The sequence below is a fragment of the Molothrus aeneus genome, chromosome 5, assembly GCF_037042795.1.
Source record: "Molothrus aeneus isolate 106 chromosome 5, BPBGC_Maene_1.0, whole genome shotgun sequence".
Taxonomy (NCBI): domain Eukaryota; kingdom Metazoa; phylum Chordata; class Aves; order Passeriformes; family Icteridae; genus Molothrus; species Molothrus aeneus.
Window position 1 is genome coordinate 10,624,992 of NC_089650.1, and position 20,529 is coordinate 10,645,520.

At 46.5% G+C, this 20,529-nt stretch overlaps 1 protein-coding gene across 5 annotated transcripts in view; it reads left to right on the top strand.

The window, feature by feature from the left end:
• The window catches only part of HIPK2 (homeodomain interacting protein kinase 2), a 140,816-nt gene that overhangs the window by 29,409 nt on the left and 90,878 nt on the right, over nucleotides 1-20,529 (top strand). For all 5 annotated transcript variants that reach the window (XR_010783744.1, XM_066550882.1, XM_066550885.1 and 2 more), the window contains exon 2: nucleotides 12,566-13,664. Coding sequence is in view for 4 of the 5 variants with exons in the window: in XM_066550882.1 (XP_066406979.1) it covers nucleotides 12,566-13,664 (1,099 nt within the window). In the remaining variant the exon portion in view is untranslated. The remainder of the gene's footprint in view (nucleotides 1-12,565; nucleotides 13,665-20,529) is intronic.

The following is a 20,529-nucleotide window of genomic DNA, read 5'->3' on the forward strand; positions in this document are numbered from 1 at the left end:
CTGGAATGGGGAAACTGGATGGAGAAGGGCTTTGTGTCAGGTGCAGGACCAGCAGCCGTAGAATCATTAAAGCTGGAGAAGACTTCTAAGATCCTTGAATCCAGCCTGTGACTGGATACCACCGTGCCAACTAAACCATAGCACTGAGTGCCATTCCAGTAGTTTCCTGAATGCTCCAGGGATGGTGACTCCACCACTTGCCTGGGCAGCCCATTCTAATGTTTATCCACCCTTTCAGGGAAAACATTCTTCCTGATGCCCAGCCTGAACCTGCCCTGGCACAACTTGAGTCCATTTTCTCTTGCCCTGTTGCTGGTTGACTGGGAGAAGAGACTGATCCCCTCCTAATGTGCTACAATTTCCTTTCAGGTAGTTGTAGTGAGTAATGAGGTTAACCCTGAACCTCCTCCAGACTAAACAACCCCAGCTCCCTCAGCTGGTCTTCACAGGACTCACTCTCCAGACCCTTCACCAGCTCCATTGCCCTTCTCTGGACATGTTGCACCTCACGGTCTTTCTTCTAGTGAGGGTCCCAGAACTGAACACAGGATTTGAGGTGCACCCCCACCAGTGCCAAGCACCGAGGGACAGTAACTGCCCCGGTCCTGCTGGCCACACAGTGTCTGATCTGGTTGCCCCTGGCCTTCTTGGCCACCTGGAGCCACTGCTGGCTCATGTTCAGCTGCCAGCCAAGCAGCACTCCCAGGTCCTTTTTCCTCTGGGCTGCGCTCTGGCCATGTTTGTCAGCTCTTGTTTGCATTGTCCTAGTTTCATTTAAGACATTCTTCTGCTTGGCTGACAGTGACAGCTCATGATGTCACTGGTCTCCAGCCCTTTCTGCCCAATGCATGGTGGGTTGCTAGGGGTGCTGCCGTCATCCACGTCTCAGTTGAGGATGTGATGACCACACATTTTGTATTGCTTTCCAAGATTTGGCTGGATGACTCAGCTGATCCTCTGGTGACTCATTTCAGTCCCCCATGAGCCCAGGAAGAACCAAAGAGGGAAATGGGGCTATTTTCAGATATGAAAAATTACCAAAACCAAGGACTGTGTCCACAAAGGAGTACTGCAAACATCGAATTAATTGGGCATTTAAACTGGGTGTAAATTTGCTGCTTCCCACTGAAACTCTTCGCACAGTTATTGTGCTTCTGTTGCATCTAGTTTTCAGTCTCCCCTTACTTCTCATCCATATGGATTTGGAAAGTTTTTAGTGAGTTTTGAGTTCATATGGTCTAATGAAAGTTCACAGGACTTTTTAGTTCCCCTGGCTGTTTTCTTTTGGTTTGGTGGTTTTTTTTAATGGCAGTTTCCCTCTCTCATTTGCTGGGAGTGTCATGGTTTTTCTAGCAAAACCCATAGGCCCACCCCAGGTCATTTTACCCCCTAGTCATTCCTATGACTATGGCAAAGCTAAGATGCCCAGTGTTCTCCTGGACCTCCTGAAAGTTCTTGTGATTTCACCACAAGTTTTTACCAATCTGTTTTGATTTTTTTTTCTGCAACCTGTGGAAACAGTGGTATATTTGCTCCTTGTGAGAAAATCATACAGAGCTTATTTTCCCAGAAACTCTTCTTTCCCCCATGACTCAGTTTGGCCAGACTTCCCTTCCATCATTAGTTAAAACCCACAGGTGTGACTGTGGACAGCTTGGCTGCAACATCACCGACACATTGGTGATTCTGAACTCATTGTCCCGCTGCATCTGAGCTGAATCCTTTCATTTCATTGCGTAGGAAAAGGAAAGAATTGAATGTTCTGAGTTGAAAGCACATGGCTGCAAAACAGTTGTAGCAGTGCCAAAAAGATGCTTCTGAAGAGGTTGGGCAAGTGGCTGTGTGCTGCTGGAGGCGCAAAGTGACACGTCAGTTCTTAAATGTAGCATCAGGAATGAGGAGAAGGCTTGACAGCCCCTTTAGCTGGTTTGTCATCTGCAGCCATCTCTCCTTTCTGCTGTGGATTTTTGGTTCTGCAGGTTTGGTTTCAGCAGGAGTGCTGCACAGCAGGTGCTCATGGTCAGCACTTGAACAGGGCCTGAGGTGTGCTCTGGTGCCTGGGTCTCTGCAGGGAGCTGTGCAGGGCCTTGAAAGCACTGAGTGATCTGGAGCAAGGTTACACCAAGGGAGTGTTTGTTGTCCAGGCTGGCTGTGGGGTCCCCATTGCAGCAGGCATTTGGCCTGTGTCATTGTGGATCTCCATGTTTAGCTTCTGTCATGCACTAATTTTGACAGTGCAAGAAGCCCAGCAGTCATGGTGTTGAGCACTGCAGAGCTGAGTAAATAAATATGTCAATAAATAATCATATCCTGCACAAAGGAGAAACCTGGGGGAGAGACTGATGGTAGCCAGGGAGTTCTGCTGATACAGGTGGAGATTTTTATTGTTTTGTTTCTCTTAATGACTTCCCTTGGACTGATTTCTTTTCTTCTAGAGCTTTGAGGGGGAGTAGGCTGTTAGTGCTGTCCCTGAGTTTCTTCATCACACACAAGGGCCTTATATCCTCCTTTCTCAAGTAGATAGCCTTTCCTGAGCTTCTGGGTGTTTACTCTTCAGGGCTCTGAAATCCTTCATGTAGTTTATCCCCCAAAATCAAGGGGTTTTTCTTGTAAGCAAGAGCTTTGTACATCACCTAGGCTGTATTTCCTTGGCCAAACAGGCCTTTTCTCTGTACACTGATCTGGCCTCTGTTCTATTAGACCTTGCTTAAAAATGAAGTTGATGTGAAGACAGCGGAGACCAGGAGTGCACCAGCCCCAGCAAGCCAGCCAGCACTGGGGCAGGCAGGTGTCCAGAGGCACTTCTATGGGATTGTTTGGGGTAGCATCACTCATTACTTTTGGGGATTGTGAGATTCACTGCCTTTGTGGGTCATCTCAAGTGTTTACATGTCTATGTGTGCCTGAGTGTGACCATGTGCTTTGTATGACAGAGGTCAGTACAACCCCAAATACAGCAAATTGAATCATTGCTTCCCACAGATAAACCTTTCAACACACTGAGTTCTCATGGAGGCTGCAGCAGCTCCCTATCGCTGTGTCTCACACAAGAGCCACTCTCCAGTCTCAAAGGTGAATGGACCAAGAGAGGCAGTTGTTTTGGGGAGAAATGAGTCCACATCCCAATCCTGCACCTTGTGTCTCCATGGTGATTTCTGCTTTGGGCCAGCTGGCTCAGTCCTACCGCGCCTGTTCTGGTTCCAGCTCACAGCCCGTTTCACATCATGCATTTCTGGGTTTATAGTCCTACTTTGGAATGCAAACCAAAAGCCACAGGTGACAGCAAGAAAAGATTACTGACTGGTTTGGCCGTAACTTTGGGGGTGTTTTCTTGGCCCAAAAGCCTGGAAGATAGTGAAAAATGCTCAAGGTGTTTTCTTGAGGAACTGAAAGCTTTTGTCTGTGCAGGTCAGGTGTGATGATGGGAAGGCAGGTTATTTACAAAATTGTTGCAACTCCTTAAACTGGAGGTCAAGTGATCAACCTGCACTATCCTTTCTCTTCATTTCCTAAAACACCCCACACCCTCAATGTTTGAGAGTTCTGTAGGTCCTGTGTTTGGTCATTCTTACTTGAAGGTGGTGTGTGGCTGTCAGGAGGTCAAATCAGTCTGTCTCAATTTTCTGTTTTGGCAGAGCCCTGTGCCCAGCTTCCCCACCTTTCTCCTTGCATATTCATCTTTCTTTTCAGGCCAGATCCTGTGTATTCCATCCAGACCTCACCAGGGGCTTGTTTCCCTCCCAAAGATCTGTATCCTAATGGAAATCAAATGAAGGAAGAGACCTTGTGGATAGGCAAACTGATGTTTTCAGCCCAGCTAGAGCTGAGTTTCAGAATTCATAAACAAAGCAGGGGCTGAATGTCATGCAGTGGCCTCTTTGCAAATAAAACAGTTAGGAAAAAATCCTGTGGGAGTAAGAGGCTCAGCCAGAGACTCCAGTGAGCCTTGCCCATGTCTTGCCTTCACAAGTAGTGTTGTTTCTAACAAGTGAGGTATGCGAGGTGCCAGGCATTCCCTGTGGTTTCACCACACTTGCAGGCCAGTTGGAGTCATTGACATTACAAAGTTAATATTTACAGGTGGAAAGTCATCCAGGTGGGGAGACAGCCATCGTGGAAAAAGCCAAAATATCCTTTCCACTAGGCAGTTGTGGGAAGCCACAAATGTGCCAGTGCTGTGTGGGTGAGGGGGGGCACAACCACAGCAGCAAAAGAAAACTGATTTATTTTGGTTCTGTTTTGAGAGGCCTTGGTCCCCTTTCCCAGAAACTGAGATAATGGAGGGCCAAGTGGGATGGCCAGTGAAGTCTGGGGTCGGGAAGGTTGAGAAAGTCCTCTCTTTCCCCTGTAGGGTGGGGTACTGTGGTCAACCCCTCTTTGGAAAATGAGCAGCAGAGACTTGAGCCATGCTGCCTCGAAAGCAGAGCCATGCCAAGGTCATCCCTCTTTTAGTTCTGCTTTCAGGATGTAACTCTGTTAGCAGGTAGCAATCAGAGATGGAGCTTGTTGGAATCTAGAGCTTCCTGCCTTACAGACCTGTTTGGAGGTTAAATGTAGGGATCAGACATTAGGCTGGACTACAAGGCAAACTATGGCCAGTTTCACGTTTACTGCAGAGATTGTCTTGTGTAGTTCTACAGAGGGAGCTTTGGGTGCTATAGAAATGCTGTGGTGACTGTTTGTTCCACTTTGTGATGGTGGAGGACAGATGGGAAGGAGGAAGGTGCCCCAAACACATATGATGCTGCCAAACAGTCCTACCTGGCCCATTGATGTGAGTAGCTGCTTTTGGACTCTTCTGGCTCCATTTTGATTTCAGGATGAGGAAATGTTCCTTGGTAGCTTGTTTTCCCCATCTCCTCTGGCTGTACCCAGTGCTTCAGGAGCTCATTCAAGCATGGCATTATAGGAGCCTCATCATGTCATGCCTCATTTTCAGCGGTGCTGTGGGTGTTGCTGCAGTCTTCAGCTCTTTAAACAGATGTGGTGCTGCTCGTGGGTTCCCCAGCAGCCTGCAGCACAGCCCCAGCCAAGCATTCCACACTTGCCTCAGCTCTGCTGGGCCTCTCTCCAAGAAATCTGAACGAGGGATTTCTTCAGCAAAGCATTTGTTAGACATCCTTCAGTGTCCTCCAAAGATAAAGCTTCAAAGCAGGGCTTCTGTCAATCCCACCTGTCTGATCTCATCTTTTTCTTTCTTTCTCATCCCATCTCTGACTCCCAAGCAGACTTTCTTCTCCTCAGAGGCTCTTGGGAGTACTGATCATTTGGTTGTAAAACTTCTTCCTGACTTTACTGACACCTGCTTTCCAAAAACGTCTTTATGCTTACATTGTGCAGAAGTTCCTTCACATACTCATGCAGACCTTGGAGGCTTTCAGGTGCTGCCCCTGCCTCCATCTTTATTGTTCACCACCTCATTATGTTCTTGGGACACCAGAAGTCCCCCCTGGCTTGGAGGACTGTTGCTCAGCGGGGTACCTCTGGCAGGGCTATGATCGGCCTTCTCAAGCCCCAGAGACCTGACATGGGCACTGCAGACTCCCAGGTTTCTCACTTTGTGTCTGGAGAGCACTTTGATGTCTTGGTAGGGCGTTTGCAGTCTCATTTCATGATTTCTGTAGAGGTGACAGTCTTTCTGTCAGCTTTGACAGACATGGCAAGGGTGTTTGCCTACTAGGGTCTGACTCTGTTTTGTAGACTATTAAATTGTATTCCCTTGCTGCCTTCATTTGCTTTCCACACAGTAACACTGAGGTATCCTGAAGAGAAGTTTTGCACTATTCCAACTGTGCCCAGTTTTCCCATAAGAAGGTATCTAGGGGTTATCTTTCAGCTCAGGGGAGCACAGACTGGACTGCTGGACCTTCTCACACCAAGACCTAGAAATTGATGTCAGGTCCACTTACTGCAGCATCTACAGGGAAGTGATGGGGCTCTCTGGTGAGGTATATTTTAACCTGTGTTCTCAGGTGTTGCATAGTTAATTAACTATAATGTGAAACATAAACTAGTCATGTGATTAACTGAGGAAATCTGTAATATCTCTTGTCATTACTGGAGTTTATTCCAGTGGGAGATGGAGGTGACCCTGAAAGAATCTTGCACTGAGGTGTAATAAAGTATTCAAATGTAAATGTATGTATTTGTCCCTGAGATTTTGCTTCATGTGCCTAAAACCAGGGATATGTCAGAGGAGCCCACAGCTTGTTATTCAGACTCATCTGCCCCTGAGCCCACCCCAAAAGGATCAGTAAGAATTGTAATGTTTCTAAATTACAGCTAAGAAGCTTTCAGTAGCCAGCAGACAATTTGCCCTGGATTTAAGGAGTTAAAGGGAGAGTGAGGAAGGGAATAAAGATTATTTGTGAGGAAAAAATAGCTGTATCCTGAGCCACATGCCAAAATAACCTGATCAGGCCACAACAGGGAGTAACTGTCTACACCACCTCCATGCTCAGGAGTACTTAGTAAGTCCTGGTTGATAATTTTCATCATACCTATAAAGGAAAGTCATGATGTGCAGAATGAAACAGGAAGCAGGCTTGTTGATGCTATAAATGCAGGAGAGGGACATGTAGGAGGGCAGTTGGGTTGTCAGGGAGATAAGGGATTTGAAGGTGATGATGATGAGGGTGTCCTGGCCATGGCACTGGAGGGATGTACTTTTTGGGTGGGGATGAGAGGGAAGGAGATGGATGCTTGGCTTTGTCCATTTGGCTTTGTTTATGGCTACTCTGTGCATTGGGAAGTCTTGCTTTTTCATTTGGCCATAAGACATGGATCAAACATGGCAGGTTGGAGCCGTGTGAATCCAGGTCTGGAGCAGTGCAGGGGATGTGCTCTGTCACATCTTACATCTTTGAGAACTGCTGTGCACTACATTTAGAAAACTACTAATTAGGCTGAGACAGTTTTACTAGCAGGACAGGAAAAGCAGAACAGGAAGGCAGGGAAATTTTCACCTGGATTGAAGGCCCCTTTGACATCTTAGGCTCACCAGGAACAGGAAGGAGCTGAGGCTGTTGAGGTCTGAGCTCTGCTTTGACGTTGTCTCCAAACATTTGGCAGCACAAGGGAAAGAATTTGTATAGCCTCCAGGGACATAAATTTTCAGGAGGTTCTGAGAGTGCAGTGGTATTGGGGACAATGCCTCAAAAGGAGCCGCACAGAGGCCATTGTGAAGGAGGGTGCTGTGCTTGAGACATGGCTGTTTTGAAGGTGCAATGCATTAGCCATACCTGGCAGATCCCCTTTTCACTGCCTTCTCAGCCTGGGCGTGTGTATGGGTTTGCAGGCTTGTGCCTCTCTGGGGAGGAGTGGAAGATACTTATTTCAGTATTGTCTTGCGAGCATCATTTATATGCTGAACACACACCATGTGCTCTCTACAGTATTTTTCAAGCAGGCACTGTCGTTCTGGCAGCAGCCAGGAAGCAGCCTCTGGTTACAGAGCACTGGCAGCTCTGCAGGTACTGCAGAAGGTCTGACTTCCTTCTCAATACGGCACCAGCTTGGTCTCTTGCCGCCTCAAAGGCCACACTTAAAAATCAGCAGTAAGTGCTGGTAGTAAACCAGAAGAAAACATCAGAGACTTTCAAACTGTTCCTTCTTTAGTCCCCAAAGTGTATTTTTTGCCCTTTGGGGTGACGTGGGTGGATAGGGAACTTTACCTCATTTGCTTTCCTGAAACCTGTTAGAAGTACAAGTGGGGCGGCTGCGTGATTTGTGTGTGCATGCAGAAGAGGGACATCTGAATTGTAAATAGCACCTGCTAAATTATTATTAAGTGAAAGCTGACGTGGGAGGAGTTCTCAGGAACAAAAAACCTCAAGTCTTTAAAAAAAGTCATTCCAGCTGTTTTAACACTGTCCCCTGGCTGCACCCTACCTACTTCAGCTCATGTAGATGCTATGAGGAGTTATGTGAGTCATATCAAGGACAGGGAAGGCCCCATTAAGTCCAGTTACTATCAGTTTTGTGAGAGCTTTAAATGACTACACTAAACTCATTATTAAAGAAAGGAACTATCAATTTTATTTAATGCATGGTGCCCAGCCCTGATTCTGCTCCCAGCCCAGAGATTCGCTGTGCTCAGGGGTGATATAAAACTTAGACTTACACTCTTCAGGATATGCATTTAGCTGTTGTGGCATCCTGGCTTCATCCTGGCTGGCTAATAGAGGCCTGCCTTGCACCCATGCCAGGGCAGGGACCAGCTCAGTTGGAATTGCCACTTGGCTTAGCCCAGCCAAAGCTTTTGGTGGTGTAGGTGGGGCTGCTGACCTGGGCTTCAGGTGGGCAGGAATGCTCAGTGGGTGAAGCTGCTCATGCCAAATATCCTCACTCCCTCCACTCCTGGCAGAGTGCAGAAAGATCAGGAGCCAGGTGCCAGCCTTGGGCATTCCATGCAAAATGCAGCAAGTTGACTGCTGGGATCTTCCTGCAGAGAAGGGAAGTGATATGAGAGGCCCAGCCTTGCACAGGAGGTTTCTTGTCAGACCTGTGAATGGGGGGTTAAGAGAACTTTTCCTGAGTGAAACATCCCATTTTCCATCCCTCAGCAGCTTATGGCCCCTCTGTCTTTCCAGGACCCCAGGAGCAGGAATGCTCCCCGGGGACATTCCCACTGTCTCTAAGGCATTGGTGCCACTGGGCTTGGCTGGCATGGATCACCCCTTTACTGCTGGCGTGTTCCCTCATGGATGTTGTGGCAAGCTGTTGTCAGCCCGTGTAATCAAAAGGCTGAAGGTGTAAATCATATTACAGGCTGTAATGAGGAATTTGATTCCTGTAACAAAACCATCCAACTTTTATTCACATTTATTACTGTTCCTGCTATTGCCATGGAGCAAAAATCCTTTTTGAAAGAAACAACATGCCACCAGCACAGTTTTATTGTGTCCTCAGGAAATTTAGGATTGTGTTTTTCTCGCATTAACTGCACAGGAAAATTTGCAATAAAAATTACTTTTCTGCAGAAGCCGCCTTTTCCCATCACCGAGCTGTCAATCAGCCTGTAATTTCTTGGTATCGGAGTGTGCTGAAGAACTCACGGAGTTATTTTCCTTACAATGCATGCCCTTAAAACCTCAAATGTGAGAAAATAATTTTGGATGTAAGGAAGAAGATTTCCTAGTTCTTTTTTTAGAGAAAAAGAAAAAACCTTTTCTGTGATGAGATGTAACCTCTGAGGAGGGCAGCACTGGCAGCAGAGGAGTCCAAACTCCTCGCTTTATCCACAGAAGCACTGCTTCTTTCATCCCCTCCATTTTTGGGGTGAGTCAGTGTTTATCCCCTGTTCCTGTCCTCTGCTGAGGCTGCCAGCAGTGTTTCAGGGACAGCAAGGGGCTGGTTGTTGATGTGGAAACCAGTCCCTAACAACAGCTCGTTTCACCAAAGGGCACAGGCAGCAGCCATCTGACATTGACAATGTTGAGTGACTGCTGACCTTGTTTTTAGCATCAGCTGATATCAAGTGGAGCCCTGCCAGTTTGCACCAGTTGAAAGCCTGTCCCTTAATGGTGGCGATTATCCTGATTTTTACAGTGGCACTGAGAAAGTTGCAGCTGCTGTGCTTCACATCCTTGACTTTAATTTGCCATGCCTCAGTCTTTTGGTGTTATCTTTAGAGGAGAGTGCGGGAAGAACGTCTCGCCTTGTTCTGCGTCAGTCATTTTTTCCCTTTTCATTTTCTACGAGGAGAGATTGCTCAAGCACGCCGTGGAATGAAAGCCATAAAACTATAAATTACACCTCTGCTAGGTCCACAATATGTTACCAATTACATCTGCCATATTATTTGCGTCCAGGGGGAAAACATACATCAAACCACCCCCTCTCTCCAGGCAGGTCAGTACTGTACGAGAAGGAACACCGTGATTCTTCTTAATCAGTGGAAAAACAAACACGGTTTTGGCTCACTCACACACGATCTTTGTGTCCAGGATGACAAGTTGAGTAGCACTGCTGTGGTGCTCTGAGCTCACCATCCACCACATGCCATGGCATTGGTGACAGCATCATTGCTCTGTGGAAAGGAGAGAGGAGAGAAGGTACTTCTCTAGCAGGGCAAGGAGCTGGAGGGTGTCTGAGCATCCAGTTGCAGCCAGGAGGTTGGGGGAGCAGGGGGTAAAAGGAACAACAGTAAACAATCCTAAATCCACTTAGAGACAGGAGTCATGTCTGCAGAGGGAAGTATGCTATGGTTTCTATGATTTTCAGGGCTTTGTTGCTAGACTGGGATCAGTGGGGTGTTGTGTGCTGTGTTCAAGCCCAGGGGAGGGTTTCTGTCGCAGACATCTTTTGTGAAAATCCTTTTCTTTAGGATTTTTCCTGCTGAGAAGCTGAGAGGTTTCAGCGACAAAATGTAAACAATGGTTATCTGCTGCTGTGGAATGCACCAGGTGGATCTGTGAATCTGTGATTGGCCCATCTTGGATGTTTACAATTAATGGCCGACCACAGCCCAGTTAGCTTGGACTCTCTGTCCGAGACACAAACCTTTGTTATTCATTCCATTCTATTCTTAGCTTAGCTAGCCTTCTGAGGTGAAACCTTTCCTTATATTTCTTTTAGTATAGTTATAATGTAATATATATATCATAAAATAATAAATCAAGCCTTCTGAAACATGGAATCAACATTCTCATCTCTTCCCTCATCCAAGAACCCCTGTGAACACCATCACAGGTTTCCCCATGTGTCCTGAAGGGGTTTTCTTTTGCATCTGCTCTGTCCTCAGAAACTCCTCACTGCGGAAGGGGTGAAGGCAGGGGTGCTGAAGCAAAGTGGAGAGATTGCTTGGCCTGTTACTTCTGAGTAGTTACTCTTTGTAGGTTTTGCCTCACCACAGCACCCCTCTCCTGAGCCCCTCCTGGCCTTTGGGCTGCTGGGAATTAAGTGGAAAAAGAGAGTTGGGTGTGTTTAGATCTTTTAACTTGACTACTGAGCTTTGTGAGTGTGGAGTGACATTCACATTTTTCAATACAAGTTTATGCATGCATGTGTGTGAGTGTGTCTGTGTACACATGAGCTCCAGAAAATCTTCTGAAGAGGAACATGGACTAGTGAGGTATGAGCAGGCCAAGTCAAAAATTGTCATGCCTCCACATGAAGAAGTCATCCATGTGCACTGCAGAGTTTGTTGTGGCTTTGTTACTGAAGCATTCATTCAGCTTTTAACTTTTTTAAGTTGAAAACAAGTCAAGGTTATGTTTGTGCTTAATAATTCAACAATGGTGCCAGCTCAGCATATTGTCTTTTTCTTCCCTAGTCATTCTGGTTTATTAAAAAGAAACACTGATGACAGATAGAAGGGTGAAGGAGGCTGTGCCTTTCTGCTCTAACTCCTGCCGGGTGCTGATTCCTTCCCCAGAAGTCCCCATGGATTTGTGTTCTTCACAAAATGTTTGCCCCAGCAGTACTATCCCTACCCTGGGGAGGGAAAGCTGGCAGCAAGTCAGGACTTAGCTGTCCCCTTCCCCGTGCACCACATCTTCTCTTCTCTGAATAGGGACTTTTTCTGTTTCAGTGGAATATTACTCAGAATCCTTCAGTAAGTCTGTCTGAGTGATGCATTATTTTCACTTTGGTTATGAGGTTGTGGGGTTGTTTTTTGATGGTCTGGGTTTTTTTAAAAAATATTTAGAAGATCATTAACTCTTCTGAAACCAAATAAGCTTGCATTAAAATAGGATTTTGTCTTTCCTGTAAAAATAAAGCTATATTAGGAGCTAATTCTGCCACATGCTAATGTGTATGTTGCTTCATAAACAATGCTGTTCATTTCCAGGGGATCTGCTTACCAGTGGTGGTATTGTCACTGTGAATAAGAATAGATGAACAAAATTTTATAAATCTGGGAGCACTGACAGCACACAGTGAAGCTCATGTTGTGTAACTCCCATCTCCAGTGTCCCTGAGCACAGACTAGCATTGTGCACAATTCCCACTCACAGAGTTGGCAAGCAATCTGAAACATCATCTTCTTCTATTCTGGCTCCTCAACTTTATCTATGCACCTCCATTTGCCCACAGTGTATCATCTCCTGGTCCCATCTTCACTCTTTGCAGGCCAGAAGCTACACACTGGTTTTATGGGCACAAGTGGAGGGCTTAAGTCAGATCCACCAAACTGATTAAGATTGGATGAGCCTGAGGATTTGAGATTTGGCTTCTGTAGTCAGAATACTTTGCAGTATTTGACATGAGTTCTTCCAGAGAGCTAGATATATTCCTGGAGACAATGGGAATAGGAGTCTCTTTAGGCAGAGGAGGTAAAAATAACATGCACATTCCTGTTATTAAAAATGAAAAGGCAGAGAGCAAGACAGCAGAAATCTTGGATGTTGTTAGTATAGTTCAATCTGGGGTAAGGATTTATTTTAGAGCATAATATTTTACTTGTGTCAAATACATATTTGTGGAAGAACTTGCTTTTTGTGTGTGTGCATGTAATATATCTGAAGCCTGTATCCCATTTCCCTTTCCTGCCACTGGGCAAATGAAAAAAGCTGGGGAAGGCATCTTGACTCAGTGGTTTCACTCTGATGTTGTATTGCAGGTATGGCCTCGCATGTGCAAGTTTTCTCTCCTCATACCCTTCAGTCAAGTGCCTTCTGTAGCGTGAAGAAACTGAAAGTGGAGCCGAGTTCGAACTGGGATATGACTGGGTACGGCACACACAGCAAAGTCTACAACCAGGGCAAGAACGTGCAGTCCTCCCAAGCAGCCGCCGCAGCAGCCGTCAACGCCTCCCTGCAGATCCCCAACCCCAGCATCCCTTACGAGCAGACCATCATCTTCCCAGCAAGCACGGGGCACATCGTGGTTACATCTGCCAACAGCACCTCCGGCGTGGTTGCGGTGTCTGGGCAAACGCTGGGCGGGCCGCACAACCTGATGCGTCGCAGCACTGTGAGCCTTCTGGACACCTACCAAAAATGTGGACTTAAGCGCAAGAGCGAGGAGATTGAGAACACGAGCAGCGTGCAGATTATCGAGGAGCATCCGCCAATGATTCAGAACAATGCCAGTGGGGCCACTGTAGCCACCGCCACCACCTCCACGGCCACTTCCAAAAACAGTGGCTCCAACAGTGAAGGGGATTACCAGCTGGTGCAACATGAGGTGCTCTGTTCCATGACCAACACGTACGAAGTGTTAGAGTTTCTTGGCCGTGGAACCTTCGGACAAGTAGTCAAATGCTGGAAACGTGGCACTAATGAGATTGTGGCTATCAAGATCCTAAAAAACCACCCTTCATATGCCCGGCAAGGCCAGATTGAAGTGAGCATCCTGGCTCGGCTGAGCACGGAAAGCGCGGATGACTACAACTTTGTCCGTGCTTATGAATGCTTCCAGCACAAGAATCACACATGCTTGGTATTTGAAATGTTGGAGCAGAACCTCTATGATTTCTTAAAACAAAATAAATTCAGTCCCTTGCCCCTTAAGTACATTCGGCCAATTCTCCAGCAGGTAGCAACTGCCCTAATGAAGCTGAAAAGCCTGGGACTGATTCATGCTGATCTCAAACCAGAGAACATCATGCTGGTAGACCCATCCCGACAGCCATACAGGGTCAAGGTCATAGACTTTGGTTCAGCTAGCCATGTGTCTAAGGCTGTGTGTTCTACTTACCTTCAATCCAGATACTACAGGTAAGAGACTGGGCTCATGTAACACTGCTAGAAGAAGTATTTTACCTATGGGAATTTTCTTGCATTCATTTAAATGAGTGAGATTCATCCCTTAATTCTAAACAGAGATGGCTCTTTGATTAGCTTATTGATGATAAGAAAAAATGATGTCCTAACCTCTTGTTAGGAGTTTACTTGCATTGAAAGCCATTTTAAGTTTGTAAATCATCATGAAGTGTTGCAAAAATAGAGTTTGCCAGTTACAGTTTAGAAAGTCTTTCACTTCTATCAGTTTGTTCTCTCTGGAACTGTTTCCAGGAGAGGGGATGTCCACATTTCTATTCCAGGTCAATGGATATAGGTCCTTGGTTTCAGAATTACTTGAACCTAAACGGTCAATCAAACAGTCTCAATTGTGTCTTCCAGTCGGTACTCATATATGAAACCAGGGACTTAACAAGTGTAAGGCTGGCCCACAGGAAAAGTGTATGGTTGCAGAAGGTGGTTTGTCAAGGGCTAGTTTTCACACAGGCTCTGAGTCAATGGGAGTCTTCTGGCTGGCTCTTGTCAGCTCTCCTCCAGGCAAGTATTGTCAGCGATTTCGTGTTGGAGTGAGGACCTGTTGTCTTTTGATTCCCACTCACAGTGCTTTGTTACGGGCTAGCATGGAGCTGTGACCTCAGCACAGGTGTGCCTGAAGTGAAATATGTGAACCAGGTATATTCCTCTTCAGCCTGTTGAACAGTTTCATCAGAGCAGCCTCTTTTCATAGCCCCTGGCAGGGCATCCTCGCCCTCTGTCTTGACTCCCAAGACACAAAGTCTCCCTTGCAGATGTTCTCAGACCCTCTCTTTGGTAGCAGTCAGCTTGATTCAGCATTCCAGGGACCCAGAAAAGCAGATCTACTGCTGCTTCAGGGGTGGAGGGAAATAGAGAAGGGGGTGAAGGGAATTTGCCTTTAGATAACAGCTGAATTTAGAAATGTTCAGACCACATTTTTTTGTCATTGCACTTCTGTGAAACAGGGGCAAAGAGAGAAAATCCGATCCTCCTTCATGCCGGATTTAATGAGAATCAGTCCTGGCAGCATCCACAGCTCATCAGATGGGTTACAAGAAAGCAGGGTAGTTGAACTGTTTGTAAATAGAGAAGAAATCTGTCTCATACATGGTGAGGACTGGGGTTCAAAAACCAACATGAGTTGGTAACAGACTCTTTTCCTACTTAATTAATTTCACAGTGACAAAGCCTACCTGAACCTCTGAGCTTGGAGAGGGTTAATTTTCACAGGAACAGGAACTTAGTGCAGCACTGCAGCAGCTGATCTTTATCTGCTTGTCCTTTGCTCTGAAGGAGGCCAGGAAAAAATCCCCAGCCCTAGTTTATACCTTAGAAGAGGCTTATTAAATAAGATATTCTATCTGATGACAGTCCCATCCTCCAGGAGAGACATGTTTCTGTGGTAAATATGCAAAAGCTTTTAGAGTTGCAATTACTTGACAGACTAGGATAAAAAAAAAGAAAGATAATACAGGCATTTTGTTGTTGAGTTACCTGTGATTCTGTGTTAGCAGCCTATGTCCCTAGCTGAAAGACAGAAGGGGCAGCCGAAGTGAAATATGTGACAGAAAGCAGACATGAAAGAGAAAAATTGTTCATTGTCAGTGACAAACAAGGAATATTTTTGTGGCAGTCTCTGGGGAGGAAAAGACTTCATAAAATTTGCTTTTTATATTTTAAATGTTATTCCTGCCCAGTCTGAAGAGCTTGATAGATAGTAAGTTCTGTCTAGTTCCTTCCTTGTTTTCCATGCCTGAATTGGTGGGAGGAGGGGAAAAGGGGCAGCAGCTCACCAGGAAAAAAAAAGAAAAATCTCATAGGGTTGAATTACATCAGCAGGGGGCTGCTGATTAAGCTAAATTCAAGTCATGAGGAAAATTTATGTTCTTCATTTTCTGATGGGGAAAATACAGCACAGTGTAAAGACCCCTTCCACTCTAAAATGAAAGAACTTTTATGGTAAGGGAAACACTGGGCTTTATAAAGATTTCACGTGCCTTCCATTTAATTTACACTTGTTCTGCTTGCTAGAGTATGAAAGACAAGGGGATGCCTTCAAGAAACGGCACATTTAAGTTGAATGTGAAGGAAAAGCTTCCTCAGACTAGTGAAACCTCTCAGACACTAAGCAGTCATGCTCAAGGAGTGACAGAAGCCCTGTGCCCCTTGCATTTAAGGAAAGATGAAGCAGAGCACAGGGGACTATGAAGTAGAAGCTGTATCTCAGCTGGAGGTTTTTTATCATGGACTTACACAAGCAAATTCCTAAGCTGTCTCCATATTTTATTAACAGCTTGCTTTTTCTTTTTCCTATCACTGCTTTTGAGAATGTGATGGCCAAATCCTTAGAAGGATTGAAAGGTGTGTGGGATCCTGCTCCTTCTCAGAGCAATGTAAGGCCTTTCCTCTTCCTGTAAATGATAGGCCCGTTTTCTTCTCCTGAACGTGGAAGACAAAATGTCTTTAAACAAACTCTGTGCTTTTTCTTGACCTGAATCTGCATAACCCAGCATAAACCAGAGAGCCCCAGAGCTGCTTGCAGACTTTCCACGGGTGATTTGCCTTTGCTGCTGTGCTCTGAAGATGAACAGGATCCCTCAGCCCAGTTTCTTGTCAGAAGGGTGGGCAGATGCTGTTGTGCTGCTGGCACTGCTCAGGGGCCCTCAGGGGCTGGGTGCCCCAAACCCAGAACTCTTTCTGTCCCACCAGGGATGTTTCTAAGCAAATGCACTCTGGAAGGATGGTAATGGCATTGAGGTGACAGAGAGGGATGAAAAATATCAAAAATGAGATTAAAATGTCTTTAGTCCAGCAGAATTTATCTCCCAACCCTCTTAAGAGGATACAGCCTCCTCCAAGCTAGATCTGCTGCCACAGGTACTACTAAGGAGATCTCTCTCCCTTGCTTCTGACTGCAGGGAGCCCGTGGGAGGCAGAACATGACAGCCTGGGGTGGGCTTTGCAGGAACTGCCCTGCTGCCAAGAATCCCTATCTGGGAGGGCAGTGCTGCTGTGTCTCCAGTGCTTGCTGCAGGCATCCAGAGAAGGGAATGAGCCCAGCAGGGTCACACCAGGGGCCCTGCCTGATGTGACAAAGGACATCACAGCCTGTGGTCAGAGTTGTCATCTGAAAGGGGGAGTGCTGTGAAGAGGATCATCCTCCTTCTGCCCACCCATCTGCAGCCAGGGGTGCAAACCTTGCTGTGGTGCAAAGTGGCATCCTTAGTCTGTCGGGGGATAGAGTATAAGTAAATAAAGGTAGTATAGAAAGTAATCTTGCCCCCTAAAGAGATGCAGCTGAGCCAATTATTAAGGCTTAGGAGCAGGCCTGATTTTAACAGGCCACACCTGTAGCCAGTCAGAAGAGTGTTATAAAAGAGTGGATTGGCTGGTTGAGGGGAACTGGAGTTAGTTGGCTGCTGTGAGGGCAAGGAAGAGTCAGTGCCTAGAGGAGCTGCCTACAAGCAACATCAAGGAGGTACAAAACTCTAGCAATATGGAGCCCTTGCAATGTAATGATAGTAGAACTCTTGCACTGTAATGACAACATTAGTCAGTGTGTGTAGGATCTCACTGGTGGCCATCCAAATGTCCCTTACTTAGGGGAAGGGTCCCAGCCTGTCCCCCTGATCACCATAGTCCTTCATCTTGTCCCTTACTATTAGCTGCATCAACCTTGGCCTGAGCACTGACCCTTCAGGGAGGTTTGTGGTGGTGCAGCCATGGTCTGGAGGTGCCTGAAGGAGAAGGTGAGGAACTGAAGCTGATGATGGAGGGCTGCTCTGCCCAGGTCAGAGTTCAGGAGCAGGCTCTGCATTTGGCAGGTTTAGCCAGACATGCTTAAGCTAGAAATGAAGCCCTGTTCACAGAGTAATGGATCACAAAGCTGTGATAGCCTCTGCATCACAGGGCAACTTCCTAGGATTTTATTTTGGTTCTTTTCATGCTGCAGTTGGAAGGGGAGATCATTGAGGGAGTTTCTATGCCCTCCCTTTTGCAGAGGGTCAGAGGGATGAATGCCCAGAGAGATCCCTTCTGGGTTAATCAGCTATTTATGACCAGCTTCCTGGGAGGACCCATATCCTGAGAAATACAGGGCTCAGGCTGCAACAGGTGGCTCTTTGTCAGAGCCCCCATTCATGCACCCAGGTGGAAGAGGGGGTACAGCCCTCTGGGGTGGTAGAGGGAGAGGTGAAGTCACCCCATGTTGGAACAGGAGCACTTCCCTATCGTGGGCTGGCAGCATGGGGGTGCTCAGAGCAGTTGGGCTGCTCGTGGGAGCACTCCCAGCTTTGTTACCTTGCCCTCTTGGCTTTTCTTTTCTGTTCAGCTGAAACAGCTGCTGTGTTGGCACCTCGGGGATGACAGTGTTTTGCTAATTAATGGTGTAATCACCTTATGAGAGTTTCAGAATTTGCAAAATATTGCAGGTATAAAATAACGGCTGTCACCCCTTCACTATTAGCAAATAAATTCAGGTTTGGTTCTTTGTTTTCAAAAGGCTTTTGGTATGTGGCTTGTCTGGCTTGGGTTGAGGTGTCTGCTTTGTAGGTAAGTGGCCTTTGATGAAATGTTTGGATAACAGAGAATGAAGCTGAGTACCAGTTTGAGGAGGTGTTTATCAGCCTGGTTTCAGACACTGCAAGGAAACATGCATGCATAAAGGCTACGTGCATGTTGTCAACCACCCATACAGAGTGTGCAGGTGTGGCTTTTAACTGGCTCTGCATGCTTAGCTGGGTGAGAGCAGGTCCTGAGGGATACAGGGGGTTAAACTGGGTCCCTCTTGCCACACATGGACATTGTGCCGTGACAGGTATTGGTCTTTCAGCCGTGCTGACAGGAAGCCAAAGCAAGGTAGATTTCTGAGCAAAGTCACAACCTGTTCCCCATTGTGTGACTCACAAATGTGTCATTCTGGTCAAAACTGCCCTTTAAATGAGGCAGTTGTAATGACACAGGGATGGGCTGTGCTTTTTTGTTTGCTCACTGAATTGGCATCTGCTATGTCCTTCTACAACACTTATATTTCAATACACTTGTATTTCAAAATCTTCTGCCATTCTGGACTTGCAAAAACACCTCTGTCTCAGATTTGACTGTGTTTGCAGCTGTGGGAGCCACATTGTTCTGCCAGTCTGTTTCGCTCCTACCTGCAACATTCACTGCTGTCCTGACTCTGCCTCTCCAAGATAAAGAGCAGGATGGTTTGAGGAGGAAAGTTTCTTGTGGGGACTGGAGTAAAACCATGAAGTTCATTGCTGAAGTTAAGCTCAGTTTCACTTGGTGACAATCACGCCTGGTAGGACTGCAGGCTTGCAAAACTGGCAATACATTGCAGAAGACTTGGTGGAGGAAAGCAGACTTCAAGCTACACTATTTTAAGCAGTTGTTAATTTCTTTCCCAAGGACCCTTGGAATTTGAAGTTGTTTTTTTCAGAATCAAAATTCAACAGGATTTTTTTTTTTCAAAATGAACATCAGGATTAATTGAATCTCAGCTTTATTGTACCCAGACTACCGAGTCTTGGAAAGCAAGAGACATTTAGCTGAAAGCTTTTGGCTTTGACCCACCTTTGGGATGGTCAGGCCAAGTTGGTTTTTGGTTTTACAGAACTCAAGCAAAGATAGTTCTCTGCTAAGTTCCTTTGTGTGTAAGTCACCTCAGAGAAGGGATGGTAAATCAACATTGTGCTCATGGTGCATCCAACTGGAGATCCACTGTGTCTGTGCTCCCTACCTGGGGTCTAAATTAAAACAGAAAAACCTGTATTTCAGCCTAAACAATATCCTCACACTAGACCCTCCCTAGTGTTTTCTCTGCTGAAACCTTCTTACTATTTCCCTAAGTATTTTTTATTTTGCTCTGAGCAGATAGGCCAGCTCCTCCTTTATCTTCTCAAAACTGGTGATGTGCCCCTTTCCCTGGGCTGCCACAGCACCTTCCTGCCCAGCTCCAGCTCGTGATGCTGGCCCTGCTCTGAGAGGAGCCCTGTGTGGAGTCAGAAAGGCTGTCTGTCACAGCAGGGCTCTGTTTATTTATTAACCAAGGGAATAAAATATGCCCAGTTACGTGCCTCTGGGCCCAAGAAGATTTGTACCAAAGGTCTGTTTGCAAGGAGCCTGACAGGGAGCCTTTCCCCAGCAAAGAGAAGGCTCTGGTAGACCAAGGAAGGGAGAAGTCTCATGCTGTTTCCTCTTACCTTATCTGTGTCTGAGAGGTGGAAAATCAAAAATCACAACTGAGTGCTGAGCCAGTCCCTTCAGTCCCTCTCCTCCCTCTGGAAAGATGGGGCACTGACAGTAATTACTCCTGCACATCTCAGTTTTGTCCTGGTGGCTGGAAAGGAAGGAACCTCCGTGTCCACAGGCAGGGATCAATTCATTAAGGGTGTTTTGGATCAGAGATGAGTGTGTGAGCACAGCCAGAGGCAGGTACCAGGGTTGGAAGGACTGCTCTTCCATCAGCTGGTGCTACCCCTGTGCTGAGGGGCTCTGGTGTAAAAGAGCAAAGAAAACTTGGGGAGAAAAAGGTAAATGTAATTTTCCCAAGGCTGCCGCAGCTTTAAAACTCATCAGTGACCCCCACAAAGGGAAAGGCAGTCCTCTGGATGTAAGCAGCCCCATTTACCCTCAGGGGACAACTCAGGCAGGGAACAGGAGCAGAGCCATGGTGATGTGGCTGCTGAGCAGGGCTCAGCAGACAGGCAAGAGATCTGACACAGGTCCTGCCCAAACTAGGGTAACTCACCTCATCCTTCTCCACATCACCTCCAGAGGGACATGATTTTAGACCTGTGCTCCCCTTTCCCTCCACCCCCTCTAC